Below are 24,056 nucleotides of genomic sequence, written 5' to 3' on the forward strand. Positions count from 1 at the left end.
GGCTGGCTGTGTGTGTGTGTGGTTTTAAACCCATCCCTGGTTAACGGTGGAAATATCTCTAGTGTTCAGCCTGCACTCACACTTCAGGCTGGTTTCACATGCACACACGCTTCACAGAGCTATGAAGAATTTGTATGTTATTAGGTAGGCTTGTTTTTTTTTTGGTTTGCAGCAAATAGTCCTTAGCCATGTGTGGACATATCTGATTTCAAGTCACACTTAACTGTGGCAGAGAAATGAAAAACTGAATTTTTTAAACATTTTAATCATCTGTACAAACGTGTCACAACACAGGACAAAAGAAATATGACAGTACAACATTGATCTGCCTGCTATTTTTTTTGTTTGTTTTGTAATATACATTATAACAAAAAAACTCATCTACAATATAAACACTGATTCATACCTAGCTCTTTGAACAAATGTACAGACCACTGCCGTCCCATCATGGCAGTGTTATATTATGTGTCAATTTCCAATTTACAGCATCATAATGAAATGTCATGTGATAGATGAGCTTTGTCCATTAAAGTCTTTTAGTGCTCTGCAGCTGGACTCCTCTTCCTTTCAGCCGCTTGTTCTGTTACTCAAACTGCTTCAACATCAAGTAGATACCGGCGCAAGGCTTCACAGCTATGAAAAAGAAGGAGAAAGAAGAAAAAGGGATTTTGAAAAAGATACTTTCTAGACATTATGCACTCTTATTATTTTTACTTGAGTCTGCATGAAATATCAGACATAATAAATGTAAATTAAGATGATACTTTTCTCACTCTTTTGGTTATCTTATTTATTTTATTTATGCTATTTGCAATGTATTATTTGATAGAAAACATCTAAAATATAAAGTAAATTGAGGTTAAGCAATTCAGTTTGATTTCAATGATGTCAAATAAAAGCTGTATTTGAACATTATAGGAATACATTTTAAAAAACTTTTTTTTTCAAAAAACACACAGGCATCAACAACAACAACAACAATAATATTTTTAAACATAAATGCATTCCAAAGCCCCAAAACAAAAGATTGCAACAGATGCGTGCGTGCATTCAAACATACAGGCCTAACACTCTTGACAAAGTATGGTTTTTGATACAAATGGTACCATCATGCCAAACAGATGCAAGAGGAATATAGGAGGATGAGGAAACCAAGAAGAAAAATGTGAAAAAAAGAGCCACACGTTTACATAAGAAACCACCATTCAGGACGAGACCCAGACCCTCCATTTTAGGACACAGTGTCATGCAGCACAAAACATTTTCAAACAGATTAGTAGACAGGCCACATCTTCCTCACAGTTGTTGACGAGACTGCAAAAGGGCACAAACACAGATGTCCACTCTGGTGACACCGGTTACTTACTGAACTAAAAACCCCTTCAGTTTTGAGTCAGACCACAGTAGAGAGGCCTACTTCTATATGCGAGGGCTTGCTCTGGTAAAAAAAAAAAAAAAAAGGTAAAAATAGGTGGTGAGTGAAACTGAAGCTTAAACTATTCTCTCCCATTGGCCTGTACATTCCCAGAGTCTCATACAAGTTAAAGTATACGTCGTCTAATATATAATTGAGAATTATACGCACCACATTCAAAATACTTGTAAATGAAAAGAGGAAAATATTATCAGAAGACTTTTTGCAGGTGACAATATACTCTATGTGTACTCTAGGTTTAAATGTATACATTTTCCTGGTGGAAAAATCAAACATATTCACTATAACTTGGCTGGGGTAACGTTTTCTTGTAGGGTAGATTTTAAATCCTAAACCTCTTTATATGACAACCAGATACTGCTACAGACTAGACAACATTTTATCATTATAGTCAATTTCTAGTTATAATCCGGCTAAAAAAATCACATTACATGTTTCTGGCTTATCACATATATCATGATAGTGCTAACATGTCTATTATCACTATCCTCTCCAAACTATATTGTCTTTGGTTCATGTGAAGGCAAAATTCAAAACGTCATTCAGAGAGCTACAGCAGTTCAACATACAGTAATGATCTACAGTATATACACTTTGGAAACAACGTATCACTGTCTTCTTCAGATATTAAAAAGCAAAAACAAAATAATTTGATGTATTGCTTTAATGGCATCTGAATGTATTGAATTACCCAAAGAGAATGAAAAAGCTTGATGAATAAGACAGAGCACATACTGTATGTAGTACATTATAGGGAAACACAAGAGAAGTGTACCTGACCTCACTTTCAAAAAGAAAATAATGAAATACAAGAAAAGATATGAATAGGGTCACAAAGTGGAGTATTTGATGTGCTTATATATCTTGCAAATTACTAATTGCTAATAAGAATTTCAGGCATAAATGAGGTGGGCATACCTATATACAACATGGGGGACAGAGCAACTCAATTCCTGCACAACAACTATCCAATAATGAAAATTTGATATCTAATATATATGAAGAAAACATCACTCACTGCTGTGATGAACTTAGTGCCCTGGGGCTGGAGGTCTTCCTCTTTATGGAATATGGAAGGAGACGCCATGATGGACGAGGGAGGCGTGGTGGGGCACAGGAAAGAGGTGGACTCATTGTTGTTGTTGTTGTAGGTGTCCATGACGATGCTGCTGGTGTGCCCCAGTATGTTGAGGGTGCTCAGCCCTGTCACGCTGTCACTGGAGGTACAATGAGGGGATGTCTCGGAGCTCTCAGTGACTGTCACACACACAAGCACACACGCACACGCACACACACACACCACACACACACACACACACACACATGGATCAAGAAAAACAGGACTCATTAATTTCCTATTGAAGCAAGAGATTTATGGAAAGGCAGTGAATGATCGGGCAGGTCATGATTTTCATGGCTTTTACTTAATTTTAAGGATCTGTTTTTCAGGCTTTGGCAACTCCTAGTGGTAGCAGCGAAGTAAACCCCGCTTCTACCCCTGTAAAAGTGCTACACATTTTATATCGTGAAGCACTTCTCCATTTCAATACTGTTTATCTTTGCTTCACTTGTTTTATTTTCATTGTGTATTTTACTGTTGATTATTGTCAAAATAACCAAATAAAATCTTAGTACATTTGGTAAGACAATAAAACCTGAAAAACTCAGTTTTTTTTACCTATATTAATGTGTCTAAACTTTTTTTTAACCAGAGACTGTACATTGTCAGCGCACAATAATAAAAAGGCTATTAACATTCTTATTTCTCCCTTTTTTGATTTTCACCACTTTTTTAAATCGACAAACCAAACACATTCCCGACATTCATTTGCTTTACTGAAAATAATGGGCACTTATGGGTTCTACAACATAAATAAAAAAAAATAGCCACTTACCCATGGAGGGCTGGCTCTCGATGTCGTGCTCCAGCTCATCCTCCTCTATGCAGTCGTAGGGCCACTGGGCGAAGGAGGGAACGCTGAGGTGTGCGTGTGTGTGAGAGGGCGAGGAGTAAAGATGGAGGTTGAGCGAGCCGAGCAGGGACGAGGACGACTGGCTGCTGGAGGACGAGGTGCTGCTGTTGGAGATGGTGGAGTGTGGCCTCTTGAAAGACGCGGCGTGGTCAAACGAAGACACCGCAATGGACGCCCTGGTCCTAGACTCTGTGGGACAGAGACAAACACATATTGAATGGGGGAGATCACAGGAGGGAGGAATGAAGGGTGAGAAGAATAACGTATAACAATGTATGCGGTTGTTAATGATGATAGTTAAGGCATGTGTGTTTGTTTTTTGTACAGCAGCACATGTAAGCGATGCAATAGGAGAACATTAAAATTGTTTGTGGTTTCAGCAAGGAAAAATCATAAACGAGGAAGAGACAAAGACGGAGAAGACTAATAAACTTAAATACATAAAGTTTACAAGAGCAGCTCACCTGACCCCTTCATGATATAGTCGATGGCTCTGTCACTGATGGCTGCATCACTCGGCTTGATGTCCATGAAAGGCTTGCTTCCGATCCCCATGGATACCATCTCCTGCATGCGCAACGCTGCAATCCACAAATGTAAATATTTAATGACACAGTATAGTCTCACGGGGGATAAAGGGTCTTACAATTATAATTAAACACACCTTGTCAGTTACAAAATAAGTATGTTCTCTAATTTCTGTATGTACTTTTCTGCTTGATTGCTTTATTAATGTCTGTACTTTCTTACTGTATGTCTGTATTGTAATTCTCTGTTTGGGACCCCAGAGAGGCTAGATGTACTGTACATCTATGTGTTTCTAATAGGGATCCTTTAAAAACCATTTCAACAAACCTCTGTTTCTGAGAGCCTGCCTCCACAGAATCTTCCCTATGATGGTGGTCCACACCGCCTTGACCTCTGCCGAGCTTGCCTGGAGTATAAACGTATCCTGTGACTTCCTCCGACGGAACCAAATCTCAAAGCGCAGGCCGCTGTCCCCGACACTTTCAGTCATACCTATCTCTGCCGTCTAAAATAGAAAAGAGTAAATCAAACATTAAATTGGCAGTCAGAAGACAAGCAGTGTATAGCAGAAACAGCCCCAAAAAATACCCTCCTGGAACAAAATCAGTGCTTACCTTGAAGGATTGTTTATAGATGTAAAAGTCATATCCTCCTTCAATCTTCTTGGTCTTGCTGAAGAGGATGAGGTCTTCAAACAAGAAGACATGGCGGAGGTATTTCCTGCGTCCACACCAGACTATGAACTCATCCTGGCAGCGGAGATGACCCTGCTCCTTAAGGTTCACCTGGAGAGGAAGCACGACCCATCGCATGCGTCAAGATGGGAACAATACAAAAGCCTGGAGGGATTCTGACCTCACTACTACTGTAAACAAACCAAGTTGAACTTGATTCCAAAATTTGTTTCTTTGACCTCTTTTTCTTTGTGCCAGATTGTCTCATAGTTATGTTAAGTGCTGGTCCACACTTTTTACGTTCGCAGGACTTGGTGTTGCTTTCGGTCCCCAATGTACGGACAGAACAGGGTAAAAAGGCTTTTGTGTACTCTGCCCCCACTGTGTGGAATACGCTGCAGAAAGACCTAGGACTTGTTGAATTCATTTTGTTGAATGTCTTTAAGTCGAAAATGAAGGAAATTGAGCTAGACTCTCTAAGATGTCAGTGTTTTTAATAGTTTTTTTTCCTGGTTACAGAAATGGGTCTATTTAGGATTGTTGCAGTGTGAATTGATTTGCTTTATTTTTTAGTGCTATTTTAATTTTGTCCCTGTGTGTTTGTCTGTAACTGTGGTTAATTGTGCTGCTGCCTGTCTTGGCCAGGTCACCTTTGAAAATAGGTTTTTTTCCTGGTTAAATAAAGGTTAAATAAAAAATAAAAAAGTAGTGTTTGGCATTCATGCTGATATATCAAAGTATTCATCTTGGCAGCTACTTACATCACAGCCCCGAATGGCATCCATGGCCAGCAGGTCGTTGCCATGGCGCAGCTGAAACTTGACCATCTCCTCTGCGTTGTGGAGGTCACTCAGCTCCTGCTCCTGGGACTGACAGCACTCCTTGATCAGGTCTTTGAGCAGCAACGCATATTTACTCATCCTCTGGATGGGCTTCAGCAAATAGGACGCCAGGTCCATTTTGTCCCCCAGCTCCATCTGCTTATTCTGAAGAGAGACAAGCTTTTTCTATCATAAACAACATTTGAATATGGGGCTACTTAAACAAATGAAGATGTGGTCAGTCGTGCAAACTCCAGGTTCATTATGTGTTCTTGTATATTCCTTATGATCCATTTACTATACAACCAAAACATCATGTGTTTTTTGAATTTATTTTCAAATCTTAGGTCTTGAGAGATTGTTGCGTGTCATGTTTCAGCAAAGACCAGGAGACCTGCCCACCCCGTGTGAAGAACGTAAGCAGAGAGTTTCCAGACGCACCTTAAAGAATTCATTCCCATGGCTGCTGAGCAGAGTGTCAGACTGGGGCTTATTCTTGCTGTACAGGGCATACATTCCGAACTGATCCTCCTGCACACAAGATTAACAAGTTACAACGCTGACTCTAGTACATGGTAAAACCTATGCAGACATTTCAGTATGCTTTGCCCAACACTTAGAATGACTCAGCACCCAAGAGAGCGTAAAAAGCAAAATGTATGGGTTCCACCATCAGTTATACTGTATATACACTATGCTGCTGACAGGTGACAACATTGTTAAGCAACACATACCTTAACAGTAACCACAGGTCAACACATCATTACAGTCACTGTTAATGGAAGAACTGAGCGTTGTTTTCAAATCTGTCAGTGCGTCCACATTGGGACAAAAAGACTGACTTATTTGGACTCACGTGTCTGAGAAAACAGCCACTGATGGACAGCGGGGAGTGGACACATGACTCCAGGTCCTTCAAGAAATACTGACTGTGGAAGTCCCACAGCTTCTCCACATTCCCGAAAATGATGCTGCGCTTCCCCCGCAGGTCCTGGGGCAGATCCAGACGCTCCATCTCTGGGAAGTAGTGCTCGATGATGTAGCTGAGAGAGCGAACATACTCCCTCTCTGTGAAAAGCATCTCATCCATGATGTGCTGCACTTTACTGGTCAACAAAGAGACACAATTAAGGTGTAAGGCACAATGTTTACAGCTTTGGTATAGAGATTAATATAGTAGCAAACAACTTGAGCTAATCAACCAAAAAAAATGTCTTTATGATCTAGTAATTATTTGACATCATTTGTCAAGCAAAAAAATTCCAAAAACCTACACATTTCAAATAATGATTTGCTGATTCCTCAGAATCATTAAAGTAACTAAGAAAAACTTTTAAATATTTTGAAACAGTTAAATTTTTCCTATGATGATCATTAATCAGCAAACTATACCATCAGTCCAAAGATTGCAATTTTCTTTCCGCTTTATTAAACAGATTTGAAGAGATAGAGTTGAAATGGGGCAAATTAGGGAGGACATGGGTCAGATTCAAACCGGGTCTCCTTCGGCAGAGGACTGAGCCTCTAGAGGACCACTCTTACCACTATACCACGAACGCCCTCACAAAATAAACTTCTGACCTATAACTTAATAAATAAACCATTTATGTCAAGGAAATCTTAACAGGCAAGACCAGAACCATTCCAAACGGCATGTGACCGGTTTAAAACAATTTCTGGATTTTAAAGCACTTTTCCCACAAACCTTTTCTGATGGTTTTACTCATGAGTTGGTTATGAATTTCATAGTAAAAAGTGTTTCTCATATTTTGTCCATTCTCTAAGCAGGGCCACACAGTTTTATACACATACATGTGATGTAAAACCGCAGTTTATGTTCAGTACCTGCTCTGTTTCTTGCCATCTCCATCACTGCGCCGGTTGTGGATCCTAGAGGGAGTAGACATGCTGCGGCTGCGTCCTAACGCTGGGCTCGTCACGTCGGGTCTCTGCAGCTTCTTTTCTGCTGACACGTTGTTGGCCACCTCCAAACCCTTGATGTACACGCCCGTGTAGCCGTGAATGTGGCTGACGTCAGAGTGGCCGCCGTCCCTCGGGGTCAGCTCAAAGCTCATGGTCTTCTTCATGATCTTCTTCATCGGCTGCTTGCGGAGGCGGGCGGCCCCGGAGTACACAGGCTCCGAGTGGCAGGAGATGGTGGAGTCGCTGTCCGTGTCATCAAACATGGACGGACTGTGCCTCTGTTTGCCGTCACAGTCGGTGGGGAAAGTGAAGTGCGTGGACGAGGAGATGGAGCTGGAGGGGCTCTTGGAGAAAGGCCCGGCGGAGTGAGGCTTGTTGTCCTCAAAAGTTAATGGTGTAGTAGTAGTATGAGTTGCCCCGGGTAAAACCACACACGCATTACTGCCGGGCTGTTCTGTAGTGACAATCTGGCTTTCTCCAGTCTTAATAATAGAAGATTCCGCATCAACTGCCGTGGAGTTCGGGGCTTCGCTCATGGCTCGGGCCAAAGTAGCTTCCAACTGCAGTTTGGTCTGCTGACATTTGTGCCACACCGTGCTCCACTCCTGCAGCTGCTGAGGGCTCTCCAGGGAGAGCACTATGTCGTTGAGGGTGCGGAAGTTGTCCATGGAGAATTTGGAGGCCTCAATGTAGTATTCCTGCAGGTTCTGCACAACAGACGGTGACAGTCTGACACCTGTACCGTCCAGGCTTAGGTGACGGAAATAATCCTGGCAGTGCTCCATCCACTGGTTGGTCTACACATTTCAAAAGAGTGTTTAAACAGATACACAGTATGGTTAATTCTAACAAATAATAATAATGGTGTTTATATCTTGTCTCTTTTGGGTCTTCATCGTAAAGCACAGAAATAATCCTGAAATGCTCGAGTAAAACGTTACAAGCATTACATCTGACAGGATATCAATAACAGTTGTTATCACATACCGAGTCATAGAATTCATACAGGTTGGCTAGGTTGTCTAAATGGGCCTTCCTCCTCTCCACTCTGCTTAAGATGGAGCCCAGGTGTTGCTTAAAGTCAAGGAGAACCGGACCTGGAAGGGACTCCGGAGATTCTTTCACTAGCTGAAGGCCGTGCCTCTGCTGGTGCTGTCAGAAAAAAAATAAAAATAAAAAAAAATAAAATTGCACAGATTTTCTTAGAATATCACTTAACGGGAAGTTGTCAACGAGGTATGTGTGGTGCCATTTTACCACTGACTCCTCCACAAACTGGTCCAAGCTCTCCTTCATCTCCTTAATTTTGGCCACGGATAAAGGTAACGAGTCCAAAGGCGTGAGTTGCTTCTCTCCCTCGCCACTGAACCACAGTTTGATCTGGAAAGGTAAAAAGGTTGTTTATTGACTGACAAATGACAAAGAGAGGAGAAAACAAAGTAATACATTGAATGTGTAGTGAAATAGTTTAAGATCACCTGTTGCGTTTGCTCCTCAAACTTGCGCACATCCAGCAGGCTCTCTAACTCTTTCTGAGACTTGTTGGATAGGATCACAAGCGTATGGACTTCTTCATCTACTTGGTTGTACAGTGCATTCAACATGTCTACAGCATCTCTACAGGGACAAAGAAAGAAAAACAGGGCAAAACAAGGTTATTGACAAGTTTCTTTTATTATCCCCCTGGGTTTTACTCATATTGACCACCCATCCTTTCCTACATTACCTATAGCTTTCATTGTCACAGGCCTCCTCCTTCCTAATGCGGGCGAGAACAGTGCCCCCTTCTAGACGCAGTCTGTTTAGACGGGTGTCATCTAGTACACATTTCATGAGACGTTTCTGCTGTTCAATCACCTCAGACACCTCCTGAATTAAAATACGCACACAAACGGCACATGCAATCAAACAACTGAATCCATTTTCACAGTGGAATTAGTCACAGATTATGTGCAATATCATCTTTAATTTCAGACTCAAAACTAAATCCTGTTGGAGTAAATGAACTGGGAGGGCACACATAAATCAGAAGGCCAGACTGCCTGCAGGCAATGACGGATTACCGCATGGGCAAAGTGGGCACATGTCCAGGGCCCTGGCCAATAGGGGGGCCCTTGATTTTTTTTTTTTTTTTTTTTTTTTTTGTAATTAAAAAAATTTGACGGGGGTTTCCCCCCCCCCCCTCCTCCCCTGGGAATGGGTCGTAAAAAGTCGGGTCGTTTTATATTCGGGGTCTTATATTCGGCCGGGACAAGCGTGTGCGCGCTTGGAGAGAGAACGATGTGTCTAGAGAAAAAAAGGCACGGGAAATGGCCAAAGAGCTCCACATCCCCGCACTGAAATCAAAGCCTCGACTCATTATGGTGCGAGTCAACGTGTCAGGGGCACGAATCGGCACAGCGATCGACCTACAGTGGCTTTTCTGCTGTGGCAGTTGTAGTGAGGAGAGTTTGCCAAGTGCGCCGTGCTTAAGGACAATAAGAATGAGATCGCTTTTTTTAACCGATGTCCATGCTTAGGTGGTGATTATATTAACTGTGTCGGCTGTGTCACTTTACAGTTAGTCGGCAGTGAGATTGGGGATTGGGGTATCCAGGCTCGGGACATGCAATCGGATCGCGGAGCCTGTCACCCGCCTGTCCCCTCGACACCAGTTAACGTGCAGGAATACCCTGTGATCAATTAGTCTTAAACCACAGTGTGTCTGGACGGCGGCTCACACTGGCACGGTCTCACTGTGAACGACACCAACACAGCGTTTCACCGGGTGACGCGCTGCTTCGCTCAGACATTGAGTGTAGGCTCCGAGGGGCCAAGGGTGGGCCAAAAAGCAGGCGCAGAGATCTTACAATGGCAAAAAATTCTGCTCGCGCTTAGCGCGCGCTCGCATCTTCGGTGTCTCTGCCCTAATCTAACTGTCTAGTAGGCTCAGGCGCAAAGAGTCTCTTTCTCTTGCGCAGCACCAGAGAGCTTTTATAGAATTGTATTTCGCTCTCTCTCTCTCTCTCTTTCTCTCTCTAGGCTGCGCGCTGCATTATAATGTGTGTGATTGTGGATTGCACGGTGTGCTAGTGCGTGTATTTGCGTGTTGGTAGGGGTCCATGGCAGGTTTGTGTCCAGGGCCCGTGGTCATGTTAATCCGTCCTTGCCTGCAGGGGGGTGCGACTGACCTCTGAGGTCTTCAGGTTGCCGCTGTTGCTCAATGTGCTGATGGACTCCTGAAGTGAGGCGATGGCTGCACTACAACTGCTGGCAAATGGCTCGATTTTCTGTGAGGAATAGGGAGAGAAAAACAAAGATGGAGGGAGATGATTAGCTACTTCAAGTGTCTATACTGTACATCACAGTTTTAAAACAAGTTGTCTGCGGGGCTGCCTCTGGAGAAAAGTACAAAAGATTGGCCCCTGGGTCCCTGCCTGAAATGAAAGGTGCGTTGGATCATTACATTTTTTTTTTATCTATTATATATCTTAAACTGACCATGTTTCAACAGGCTCAGAGAAGCCACCCCCTACGTATCTATGTAACTTTGGCAAAAACAACACGTAATAGAATTTTCTTTGTTGGCAACACACCAGTCACCTCCGTCACACACCCACCTGTCTGAAGTGAATCCAGTGATTGTGATTGTAGTGGAAGGTGCCCTCCAGGTCTGGTGTGAGTTGGGTCTGGTCGATGAGCTTCAGCAGGGCTTTCAGAGAGGACAGCGTCTCAGTCTGTGGCAATGAAAACAACAAAATCACACCTCAGGATGTCTCAGTTTGTGTGCGCCCCCCGTCGTACTGCTTTAAAGCTATAGTAACATTAACTGCCAGGGGGCAAATTCCTGCTCACTTCCAATCTGTGTCATCAAGGGCCTAGAGCCATGAGATTAGATGGGAATTCATTCAATTTCTTTACCGTGACAAACCATCAATTCCCCTTCAAGGGTCTTTATTCACCTGTACACTTATGTCCCTCTCAGGTTTGGCTGCTCCCTCTTTGTCCACCAGGAAGAGAACCGAGTAAAGTGCATTTGGTATCAACGCCTGAAAAAAAACCCAATGCATATACATGGAGATCAAACAGAAAAATTATGTGAAATGCGTATGTAATGAGACTTATAATGCCATGCGTTTTGGCATAGATCAGTAAGAAATGTCTGCTGCGGCCAGCCCACTCCCAGAGTGTGGTTAAGAAACAGACAAGTAAGCACAGGCTTTCTCTACCAGAGCCCTGAGGCAAGCTTTTTTCGGGAAAAAAATGTCTTGGAACTGCAGTGGTTCCACATTTAAAAGGTGTGCCTCTTTCAAAACAGAAAAACAAACTGTGTCAGAGACTGAGCATTAGAACAATAAGAACCGTGTGAGGAATGCAATAGTGTAACAACTCTAAAAGAAAGGCGGCATCACAGATTTAGCAGGCTCTGAAAACTCTTTGGGCGTGTGTTTGGTGGCTAATTACATATTTTCCAGTGCGGGCTCACCTGCAGCTCAGACAGAGATGACAACAGAGCCGGAACAGGTTGCTGCCTCCTGCTGTCTATTACAACAGTCAGACCATGATCACGCCTTTCTTTCCTAAAAAAAAACAAAGTATTAGTTGGGAGTAAGTGTACATTTAGAGAGAGACAATTGATGATTCCATGCAAAACAATATATTCTATAAGCTTAGAGACTGGTATTAGCCTGGTAAATGAACCTGAACCATAAACCTGTACACAAATCTATATCATTATTAGTTTGTGACATTTGTATAGCTGGACATTTTTAAGTCAAACTTATAAGACAGGGATGTAAAACATTTAGTCTTCACAGCCTTAGTGAATGTATGCATTGTACTGCTTTACAATACAACTGGAATGTATCATCAGACATCCAATAATGAACACATATCTAACTAGCAATGCCTACTAAAACACTTATAAGTCATGTTTATTGACTTTCAAGTTTACTGACAATGAAATAACAGACTTTTCAACTATAAACTCTTGACAAAAGCTGCAGTGTTAAGAACGTTGGACATTTTTTGAATGTATTAAGACAGTCCACAAGTTCACCTCAGGGGTCAGAGATGGTTGTGACATTTACTGGAGTTTACTGGAGCTGTGTGTGAGACTTACCGCAGCGTGGAGCAGTAGTAGCCCAGTAAACAGGTGAGGTCACTGACCGTGCAACCCTCACCTGCCCACACCTGAGCTCTGGTGCACACCTGCAGCACTGCCCTCCCACTGCGATCTCTGTTTCCTGGAAGAATGAAAGGCCAGCAGTTCACGTTTCACGCTTCATGTTCTACGTCAAGAATGTCTAAGCTTTCAGCGGTTCAGTGTGTGCATCATGCTTTCCTCTTGGGATAAGAAAATTATTTAGCTTGGAATAAAATAAAATAATATATTATAACAAAAATAATAATAATAATACCATATTTGATTAAAAGTGAGGGGGTAAAGAACAGTCAAATGGCCTGTTAACATAATACACTATACAGTATTATTAAAAAAAAAAAAAAAATTACTTTTTCTTGCAATGGACATGTGGTTTATCATCATATCATCTAAAAAGTAGATCGATTAGACAAGGACATTTAAAAAAATCACTTTCTATTTGATCTTATTATACTTTCATTGTGAAAAACTAAGCACATTTTAACTGAGTGAAATATGATGAACATACTGTGCTTGTTCCAATGCAATACAATACCTGTAAGACAAGGTGTTGGGGGGGAATTAAAACAACTTGTATCATCACATAACTCGCCACCCTACCTGGCAAGATCACAGCACCCGATGTGAGCAGCTCTTGATTGACCTCTGACAGCAGTTTTGGGAGTGCTAAGTTATTCTCATAGGAAGAGCCAGATCCTGAAGCCGGCCTAATGGCAGTCCCATTGGCAGTTTTAGGATCTTGTGACTCTTCTCCACTATGCCTGTGCCGCCTGCTCTCACTGCTGACGGTGTCATCACGCTGTCCTGCAGATGACAAAAATATATAATTGGTGTCTAAGTGATATTTACTGAGCAACAACTACAAAAATACAAAACAAAATGTACACAATTAGAAGCTCCCTTTCATCACTGCTTTCTTGCCAAATCAAAATCACTCATGAAACAAGTGTTTATTATTGGTGAGATCGTAGTGACTTCATACTGACTCATCATGGAGACCAGTTGTTTATTCAGCCTGACTCAGAGTAACTAACACATCCTCCTATGTAGCCTTTCATAGCTCGAGGGGCTGTTTAAAGGAACATTGCTCCTGACATTTTGAAGAGGTACCACAGATTTTGCAGACTTTTTCCTATTATGAGATCCTAATGTACCTATTGCAACACACTGAGGCAGCTAAACAGCATGCAAATATACATACATAGATGATACTGTGTATCTCTGTATACCCAACTGTATACGCTACTTCACTGTGTGTTGGCCAATATGTCAAAAACTCTGGTAAAATTGATAGCACAGTATATGGACAGCATACAGGAGAGCGGCAAAAATAAGTTAATTGATCAATCAGTAACACAAATCAGCAACGGACAGTCATTTTTCAAGTCAAATCTTTAAATAAAAAAAGGATTTACCAATTTAAATAATTATAAATAATTGCTAGATTAATTGACAAACATCCATTAGCTGCTTGTCATTTTCCTGTTAGCAGGTGATGGACCCGACGACAGCTCTTATAGTGGCATGGTACACCCCTGGGCCTGGTGAACCCCATGTTTTTAAAGGCCAGAGTTATAGCAGAAGCAGCTAAGACAAACAAAACAAACCCCTGAGTTGTGGCTTTTTTGTTTGGGCTCTTAAGCACTAAACACACACAAGTACAGCTGTGGTTATGTTTTTGCAGGTATTCATTTATAACCAATCATCCTATAAGGACCATGAATGTCAGTAAATGGCAATCCATCGAACAGTTGTTGACTGTGGATGACTGACCAACTGATTTGAGGACAGAAATTGCCATCCCTAGAGCAACTTTCAAAACAGCACTTAGCCAAGCATTTATAGGCCTGGAAATAAACATAAAATCTTGTTGACATTGTTCAACCAATTTGCTTTCCAATATGTGATTATGAATCTGTGTCTGATTGACACCTGTTGCGTGTTGTCTTTTTAAACAGTTTGAGGCCTCTTGTATTGTTCTGCAACAGTAAACCCTCCCAGCTCAGCCACTATTGTCTTCAAATAGTCAGTGCATTTCCTGTGCGACTGTGTGGCCAGGCTTGTGTTTGCAGCATGTTTCCTAAATTGCTTTGTTTTCAGAGGAAGTGACAAACGTAGAGTAAGCCTCCTGAGTATTGACCTGTGTGAAAGTGTGTTTTTTGTGTAGTCTGCGGGACACATTTTTTTGCCATCAAAGGGGCTAAATCTCAACTGGAGCTTTGAGTTACTGATCACATAAACCTGGTAGGATGTGTTTTGATATTGCAGAGTTTGCTAGTTGGATTCACGTAATTCAATTTCAACCTGGACAGGATGGACTCTCTAAAGACACAGGCAGAGTTTGAAAGGTTTTTTCTTTTCTTTTCGTGGATTCCCAGTGGCTGATTGACTCACAAAGGAAACTTTTGTAAATGAGGCAACCCATCTGGGATCAGTGCAGCCCCCTGCCCCAATAACACTGTGGGGTCATGTCATTGTGGGATGCTGGAGTCTGTGTGGTTGGTTTACAAGGTTTACAGGATCCTTTGTTGCCTTTGAAATGTAGTTGTTGGAAACCTGCTTTGCAACAGCTGAAAAACAATCCCCTCTGAGGTAATCTCAGGAACACAACAGGGATGTGATTTAACTACTGTATTTAATACATTTAAATGAACATATACAGTACTTTATATATAACTATGATAAGCTTTACTAAAATAATCAGTACCAACAGCATAGGCTAGGATATTGCATTGTTCAGGGTTAGGATTCAGAGATTTAAATAAACACATTTCAATTCACGGAAGAATCAGTGTTTTCTAAAAACAGGATGATTCCCTAGGTGGTACGCTCAAATCGCCCCTTTCCTCCCTGTATAAAACACACGCACCACACACAAAACAGATTGACGGAGGTAAAGAAAACACAAGGTTGTGACGAAAGTTCTGTTTCCAGGGCAGGGCCATACCTGTCTCTGGAACATGCCAAAGAATACACAAGGACTTTGAAAAGCAATCTGTCATCACCAACAGCGTTAATGTTTCTGAGTTATGAGCTGCCAAAACGCAGACTCAAAATGCAGCCTCCTGATTAACTGGTGTTGTTACCAGTCCTGCTACAGGGTATGATGACACACCCTAGTGAGAAATCACTAGCTATAGCTATTAAGAGTGAAACTTTTCACCCCCTCGGGTTGCACTATTTCATAATTGAGATTTTATGAGCCATGAACTGTCTTGATGTATAATAGTTCATAAAATACGACTATGTAGTGGTGGAAGAAATATTGCTGATTGAATCTGATTTATACCGTACACACTGTTGGATGTAGAATCTTTACCAATGTAAATTTTATATTCTTATATGTAGAATCTTAATATTCAAAGTAACTAGTAGTAACCATAGCTATAAAATAAATGTAATGATGTAAATTTAAATGTAGTGACGTAGAATACTCAGGTTTCATAAACTATGCATGTACAGGTCTTCAAAATTGTTCTTAATTTAACTGCAGCACTTTAATAAAGGGATTTTCTAACGATGCTAAAGCCAACGGACAAGGCGTTTACCTGTAACAGCATTAACAGTTACACTGTACATTGTGACAGCAAAGGGTTGAGTATTGCTGTGACATCACATACCTGACTCCTCTTTGCAGCTCCTCCTCTCAGAACCAGGAAAATGTGACTCTATATCCAGTTTCCCGAAACGAAGAGCGTAGCCGTTGATCAGCTTTTTGGGCGAGATGTTAGTTGAGCCTCCAGAAGAGGATCGTTCCCGGTGGCCTTTAACCTGGCCTGCCTTGTTATTCCTCTCCAGTGACTTTGAACGTCTTTCCGCCCGTCTCTCTGCACTCCTCAACCCCCTCTGTAAGTAGAGTAAAGGTGTGCTGGGCCTGGAGTCGTCACCGCTAAGCCAGCTTCGGCTACCCAACCTCCGAGATAAAAGGTCTCTGGAGGAGGTATGTGTGTCGGGGCTGCTGCCTGGTGTCACTGTGTGTCTCTGTCCCAGGTCAGCGCTGTGTTCAAGGCTTTCCTCAAGGATTGACTCAGAGCTGGACCCAAGACTCATGGGGTTCTGCAGTGCCTCCATGTAAGATTTCCTGAAAAGTCTCCTGCTCTCAAAGGCAACAGAGTCCCTTGGGAGCCTGCGTCGAGGGCCTGGGTTACTGAGGTCCGTACTAAAAGACAGCATATTGGATGCTGTCCCTCGTTCTCTCTCACCAGAATCCTCGCTTTCTTGTCCCATCCCACACTCTTCAGTGGGTCTTTTGATTTGAATGATGGGTGTAGATGAGTCCGGTCCACTGACACTGTGGTTGTCACTGCTGGGCTCCATGTGGTGACTGTTTGGGGAGGTGGGTTCAGAGAAGATGGAGTCAGCTCCCTGAGAGTGCAGGGACTCTCTGGAGCTGCGGTGGCTGTCTAGAGTCCCTGTCGATCCGCTGGTGCTGCATTTGCTAAAATGGCCACGGAAGCCGCCTCTGCTGCAGCGTGCTTGCATGATGGCGTCCGACGTGCTGCTCACAAAAAGTGGATTGACCACGTTCTTCCACGGCGTCCTGAACACAGCCGTACCAGTGGTGAGCAGGCAGTTCTGTAGAGGGTGCGGGTTTCTGTCACGTGTTACATTCTGCAAGAACTCAGCTGAGAAGACGCTGCCATACATGCTCTCTGCGATGGGGATTTCTGTAATGGCCTGGCCACTGGCCGACAGACATTTTATTACTAGCTTGGCAGCCTTGCGGCCTAAAGGCACGATCTGCAGGTAGAAGTCTCCTTGCTTTAGTCGCACTTTGTGCAGAGGGGCCAGCTGCAGGACCACTTTCTCTTGAATGCAGAGAGGCCAGCCCTCATGGTAGAACAGCAATCCTCTGAACCTCACCTGAGAGAACACAGAGACGTCAGTCAATACCTACTCCCATAAAAGATTATTATGATCTTTGTGTCAAGGCTCTGCGGTGGTACAACTTGCATCATTCAAATGACATCTGCAAAGTCGTGTTCAAACACATGTTTAACTTTAATGAGGAGGCAAGATGTTTTTAATGTGACGCATTGGATGAATCACTGTCAGCAATCATTCGTCGAAAGAGAAAAACCTGTCTGATCAGGTCTGGTTTCCCAGCAACCACAGCACAAATCTTAACTGTGCGAGAGTAAGAAACAGGCCCTAAGAGCAAGGGTTGGCTTTATTCATCTCCTATGAATGTCAAGGCAAAGACTTGAGGATGTGATCTTCCCCTGAAGCCTCTCATATTGCCTGCCAATACAAAGACTCTCATGCACGGCAAAAGTTTTCTCAGGGGCTAGGCTTAGGTGAAACTATTGCTCTATGACTATCGTCACAGTGTAATCACTGCAGAGATGAATACAGTGGAATAAGGTTTCAGTGCTTTGGTCCTAGAGCCTGACCCATAGCAATCAAAGCTTTTGAGAGAGAATATTGAATTTCACTTTGGACCCAAGAGATCATGGCAGCCTCTCAAACAGACCATAGTTCCCCTCTGTTTCCCTTTTCAGAGACGGATGGCTGCTTTTCAGCTTGTTTTCAGGAAAATAATGAACCCTGTCTCAGACTGATGCTCCCCGTTCCCACTCAGCAAAGATATTCACACTCAGAAGCACTATTCTCGCATTCTTTTGTCCCAGACATTTTGTCTCATCACTTCATGCGCTTATCGTTCAAGGTGTTTGTTATACCATGTTTGAAGTGTCTAGGAAAGTCTACTGATATGACATAGCAACGTGTTTGAGTGGGGATTTTTATTTATAACACTTTTATGTTCAACAGATTGTTCAACATTCGTAATCCAAGTAAATATCGGATTATGCAATTACTCTAAACAAGTTCTGTAATAAACCACAGAAGGCATAATGGTATTATTTGATGTAACATCATTTGCCATGTCTACTCACACAGGTGTCTTGTTGGATGATCTGTAGGATCCTCTTGGCAGGAAGCAAGAAGTCAATGAGGCAGCGGAGGCCGTCTCCTCTATACTGTCTTTCCACCACACTAAAGAGCTGCCACAGGACAGTGGCAGCGGTGGCACTAAAGGGTTGGTACAGGGCCGACAAGGTGCTCTGGATACAGTTGTCCAAAGACTCAGCGTCCTGAGGGGGAAAAGAAGAGATTAGTCTGGCTATCTTTCATCAGCTGCAGCTTGCACTAAATATGTCATGGTAACTAGAAGGCTCAACGTCACAGCAAAGGCCATCTCCCTCAAGATAAACAGTAGCAAAACATTAGAACATGCTACATGGACACGGGAGTCTAGAGTAGGGGTTCCCAACCTTTTTGGTTTGTGAACCTTTAAAACAAAGCAAGACACCCATCTCACAACATTGCTTCCCAAGTGTGCAGCTCTGTGGGGCTTGCTTAAGTACAGTGGGGCTTTAAAGGAAATGCTAACAATAACAATGCATCCAACAGTGTTGAGAAGGAATAATTTTTACTATCTATGCTATACCATCGTTGTTTGGCATGTTTGTGTGGTAGCATTTGCTCATTAGTTGTAGATGGACAGATAAGACTGTAAAAGTGTATTTACCAATCCATCTAATTGTTTTAAAGGTATTTAAGAAAAGCCAGATGTCAACCTTCTGGTGACATTCAAGGGGAAATGTCACAATATCAGTAGCATTCATATTTGGAACCCTGGAAAATATGTACAAAATTGCATTGTAATCCATTCAATAGTTGTTGAGATATAACAGAGCGAAACAAAGTGGTGGAACAAATTACCAATCCTAGGGCTATGCTGCTAGCATTGCTTAAATCATCATCAACCAAACACATGTTGCATTAACTAAGACCAAAAGAAGGATTCTGCTTACTGTGCATATATTTCAACTAGATAAACATACAGTAGCATATGCACATCTAAGTATGATCCAATTTAGCAGGATAGTCAGGAAGTTTGAACATGACAGGAAATGACAGCCATGATGGTCTTTCCATCGTATAGAGGGGAAACACCTGGTGGGAGTGACTTTCAGAGGACACAAACAGCAGAACTGGAAAGTCCGGGCTTGACCTGTATGGTGCAACACCTGTCCCCAACAGGACAAATGACACATTGCACACTGTTAGTTACAACTTGTGTTGGATTGAGACGTGACATTTGGGATTACACCGGTCCTGGATGAGGTTGACCTGGTCTTATTGTTATGATCATGCTTCAGGCTATGACCTTACTCTCAGCAGTGAGAGCCAAGGCCAAACATCCCCAAGCTATCTGTCCTTCCCGAATGGAACACAACAGTGGACTAGAGACATCTGCCTGCAATGATAACCACACAGAAAGATAGCAAAGCCAGGGAAAGTCCCTCACTATGACAACTGTGTAGTACCATGTTGAAGAACGGGGGGGTTCAGGACTCACAACAAACTTCCACATTAATGTAAATCCTGCATTTACATGACAATAAAAGTGTGTAAAAAAACAATGCCTAAAAATCAAAAGATTGCCTGTTCTGTGGTGAATTTAGCTTGTCAGACAGCCCATGTTTCACCCTTTGTAGGATCTGTCCAGTTGATCTAAGCAGCTCAGCACCATCAATTAGAGGAGAGTGAGTACAGTTCAGTGCATTGGTACACATGCCACGACTTTACTACAAGGCACTCATTGTGCACTCCGCCTCTCTAAGTGGTATGTGTTGTACAGTGTTGGTGCCCTGAAACAAAATGCCTACCTCCATTAGCAGTCAGCTTGCTTTTAGCAAGGCAAAAAAAATTCTCTGGGCATTAGTCACTGTTGCACCCGGGAGGAGAAGAATAACATGGTGTTTTATGGGAGGAAAGCTAACAATGGGAGGAAAGCCCTCACTACATAGTTAGGATGGCCCAGCATGTTTCTCTTCAGGTTCCCAAGGCAGAAAAAAATGCATTAGTGACAGGGGTGGCTGTCCGTGTAGTCCAATGCTACAATACGGACTCAAAAATGTCCTTTGTCTGAACAATAGCTGTGGCGTATAGTTACACATATACATAACATCATCGCACAATAGATAATATCTAACACAAGGCACAACTTCAATATTTTTCCATCAGCAGGAATCTTTCTAAAAAAGTGTCACCTGGCTAGTGGGAGACAGTATCTGCATATCTCAGCAGAACAACTGAGCTTAGCCCCCAGAGCTGAGCTTCCCATCCGCTCTGAGCCACAGAGGAATGCAGTGTGTATGGTTGTGTATGTCTAGCCTCAGACCCTCAGCCATGCAGCACAAGAGCAGACTGGGAAGTCCCACCCTTTCTGATGCAAGGTCTTTGTAAGCGACCGCCCGTGTGATGGAAGACTGAGGTGGTAATTAATGGCTTCAAACTCCAGGTGGGATACTATTGTCCGCCCTGACAGTGAACCAGCTGTTCACTGGGTGCAAAGAGCCAGCAGGTAGACTAAACCATGGTGGTTTTGGAAGGCAAAAATATCGCAATGTAAATGTTTTTTTTTTTTTTTCAACTAAATTATAGTATTATATATGTAATGGTTAGGGTTAGGGTGAAGGGTTACCATGGCCAGGTTTTTCATTGGTAGGTTAGTCAAAAAAGTACAGCACCTTTTAAATCCTGTGTCGGGCTGCACTGTAGAAGGAAAAAATAGTCAAAGTCAGAGAAACAGAAAGAGATTGGGGGTTTTCTATCACGGACAAAGAAAGAGCCAGAGACCTACAGAGACACAGAGAGAGTGAGCGAGAGGTGGTCACTGACACATTTAGTGGGTCAGGGACACAAAAGGCGCTGCCTACCAGGCCTCCAGTGGAGCATGAAGCCACCAGGGGAGTGTAACAGGAGAGCCCTGGAGCCCCCATACTGTCTGCTCACTAACCAACCTACCTCAAAGGTAGACGGGCTGACAAAGGCCACAAGTTGATCAGACCTGCCCCGCTGTCAGGTGCCAGGACGTCAACAAAAGAGCCTATAGGGAGACCTTAGCACTGAGGCTGCAGTTCGATTCAGCTTTTGATCTGTGCCACTAGAAATCCTATTTTATGAAAAAAGAGATGAGGATAATGGGTAGGATATGAAGTTGTGCATAAGGGCCGAACATGGTGCCAATAACTCTCAATAAATTAAAGAACCACCTTAACCCTTATAAGTTTAATTTAACAGAGATAGCATTGGCCACATGAGTAACACTCCTTAATAATGCCAGACAAGAATCTCTGTTTCATCAAACATATTGTTCCATTAAATTGAATCAGATCTTTTATCTGACTTTAGCGCTCAAAATAGTGACTTTGCTAGACAAATCCTTAAATATCTTCTTAACTATCAAACTCAACTCAACTGTACCCAACACACAAACATCCCAGCTTCACCACACACTAACAAAATCCATCTCTGTTTATGTGAACACTGCCGAGCAGTGAGCATGCCACATAATAATAGAATCGCTTTGTTAAAAAAAGACTTTACTAAATGCAACAGTATATACTGATATCCCAGCAGATAAACTTTCACCCGAGAGGCCCACACTGATTGTGTGAAAAACACAGCTCCAAAAACAACACAGGTCTGTGAGGTGATATTAACAACAATAGCAGTCTGGAGGGGATAAACTGGCCCTCCCATTTATCTACAGCAAGTACCTATTTTTATGTATTTATATAATTTACATCACTTTAAAATGTAAAAGTTGCATATCTTTTAAGCTGGGTCATTACATTTAAAAAATAAATAAAAAACTTCAATTGGGTTATGGGTAAGATTCCCACACGAGTTATCGGAAGACTTGATTTATGTAGTCATTTGGCAACTAAGGACTTTGTCTTAAAGGATGTAAACAACATTCATAGGATATGGTTCCTGAGAGTCCTCGTCAACCCTGTGGATTATTGCTATACTGTAAACCACACACACACACACACACACACACACACACACACACACACACACACACACGGCCCATGCATGAGGGAAAATCCAACAAGGACACAAAAAGTGAATGGAGGTCCTTCAACCAATAGGAGCATTGATGCGCAGTGACAGAGGAGACAAAGGAGACTAACAAAGTCTGTTGATACCTCTGCAGGGTAAATATAGCATGGGTGCATACCAAAACAAGTGGGAGGATGATAAAGGAAACTGACTTATCTGAGAGGATACAAACATGTGTTTTTATCTGACCCCAGAAATGATAACATTGATTTATGAAAATGCAATTTTTCTTTCTTTTTTTTCTCTTTTTTTATGTAGATAAAATCCCACTATTGCTATCCTTATCATAGTACACATCAAACATATCTATAAATACAATACATTCAAGATTTGAAATGTGTAGTGCTTTTGAGTTATGTTCTCCAATTCCCTGGCTAAGCTTGGATTTGTTTAATTTGTCTTTAGTCACTGATGATGAGATGAACTATATTCAGTTTTTATTTTCATTCAACAGTTTGAAGATGTGTTGAGGGGCTATCTGAAGAATAACATTCTCAGTGCCCTTCAAGGTGAACACAGAGTACTACAAACATGCAAGTTACTGAGACCAGTAGAGAATATCTGGCTGAAAAATGCAAACATTTACACACTGTAATGTATTAAGCTCTCTTACTGAAAATAAAGACATGTACTACATCCTTTTAGCTCTTTATGCTTTATATCTAAAAAAGCTACCTGCTATGTTTTGGCTATAGAGCAGGAAGTCAAAATATCAGCTTTCCACGAGCTGAGGCAAAAACATCCATTGCCTGAATGCGCACAATAACACACACGCACCCAACACACTCGCTGGATGTTCCCATGCAGGAAGCCAGGTTTAAGCACATCCAATAACACACAGAAAAAACAGCAACTTCCCAAAAAGTCACGGTAAAAAAACTGTAGTCAAGACATATATCAAGCTCGTACCTTAATACTCAGGTAGTTGTCACAACTCCGGGACTTTGCTCTGGAGTGCATTTTGCCTAGTGACAGCATTTAGGCACCAGACAAACTACTAAACGTCAATAATAAAAAAAAAAGTTACCAACTCCAAGGGATAAAAACCAGTGTAGGATCCACTTTGTAAGTCATTGCTGAATATCAACAGGTCCTGTGCCCTCTCTGTCTCTCTCTCTTTCTAGCTTTCCCTAGGTGCTGTGGTGTAGGCAGCTGGAGCAGACTAAACTCCTGCCGGAGCGTGAGAGAGGCAGTGCGCTGGCTTCCCCGTCACTCACTCACCCTCCCTCCCTCCCTCCCGCCAACAAAACCTCCCCCGCCCGCTACTGAAGCCTCTTCCAGCTGGATAAATGCACACTGCTGCAACTTCAGGATCATCATACAGAAATAAAACAACAACACAAAAGTAAAAACACTACCTGACCCCCCCCCCCCCACACACACACACACACACACACACACACACTCTAGCGAGCAGGGTCGGACTGTGACTGTCTCCTCTCTGACCCCCCTCCCCCCTGACCCCTTGCACCCTACCTTCACCGACGGCTCCCCTCCACCCCCTCCTGCCACAATGGTCTGTCTTTGTCCCGACAACACAAATGGACTAGGGTTTCAGCTTATTCTGCTTCTTTTCAAAAGGAAAAAGTAAGGAAGACATCAGCACAGGATTGGTGGTGGCTTAGGTCACCCATGGCC

At 42.5% G+C, this 24,056-nt stretch overlaps 1 protein-coding gene across 3 annotated transcripts; it reads right to left on the reverse strand.

Moving 5' to 3' along the window:
• Positions 1-256: 256 nt before the first annotated feature.
• On the reverse strand, positions 257-23,562 carry plekhg4b (pleckstrin homology domain containing, family G (with RhoGef domain) member 4B). Of its 3 annotated transcripts, none has more exons than XM_080038982.1 (24): positions 23,328-23,562; positions 18,395-18,592; positions 16,118-17,360; positions 13,098-13,301; positions 12,456-12,579; positions 11,820-11,913; positions 11,296-11,382; positions 10,954-11,070; positions 10,525-10,623; positions 9,081-9,223; positions 8,833-8,971; positions 8,612-8,734; positions 8,342-8,506; positions 7,277-8,151; positions 6,288-6,537; positions 5,873-5,962; positions 5,372-5,596; positions 4,551-4,721; positions 4,264-4,441; positions 3,873-3,989; positions 3,331-3,597; positions 2,454-2,692; positions 1,367-1,438; positions 257-633 (listed from the first exon to the last, which is right to left on the reverse strand). In XM_080038982.1, exons 1-23 carry the CDS (start codon positions 23,394-23,396, stop codon positions 1,394-1,396), a joined length of 5,262 nt encoding a protein of 1,753 aa, XP_079895108.1. In that variant the 5' UTR covers positions 23,397-23,562; the 3' UTR covers positions 257-633; positions 1,367-1,393. The 3 variants fall into 3 exon arrangements, with proteins under 3 accessions (XP_079895108.1, XP_079895107.1, XP_079895109.1); XM_080038981.1 differs by having other exon boundaries at positions 10,504-10,623; XM_080038983.1 differs by lacking the exon at positions 1,367-1,438 and having other exon boundaries at positions 10,504-10,623.
• Positions 23,563-24,056: the final 494 nt, after the last annotated feature.

This window comes from Ammodytes marinus (assembly GCF_949987685.1).
Source record: "Ammodytes marinus genome assembly, chromosome: 13".
Classification (NCBI taxonomy): Eukaryota; Metazoa; Chordata; class Actinopteri; order Uranoscopiformes; family Ammodytidae; genus Ammodytes; species Ammodytes marinus.

Excerpts from the sequence above, each read along its gene's own strand:
- plekhg4b (XM_080038981.1), bottom strand. The coding sequence starts at position 23,396 with ATGCTGTCACTAGGCAAAATGCACTCCAGAGCAAAGTCCCGGAGTTGT. Across the intron at positions 10,624-10,953 it reads ACTGGATTCACTTCAGACAG|AAAATCGAGCCATTTGCCAG; the intron begins GTGGGTGTGTGA and ends TATTCCTCACAG. Across the intron at positions 4,442-4,550 it reads TCTATAAACAATCCTTCAAG|ACGGCAGAGATAGGTATGAC; the intron begins GTAAGCACTGAT and ends TTTCTATTTTAG.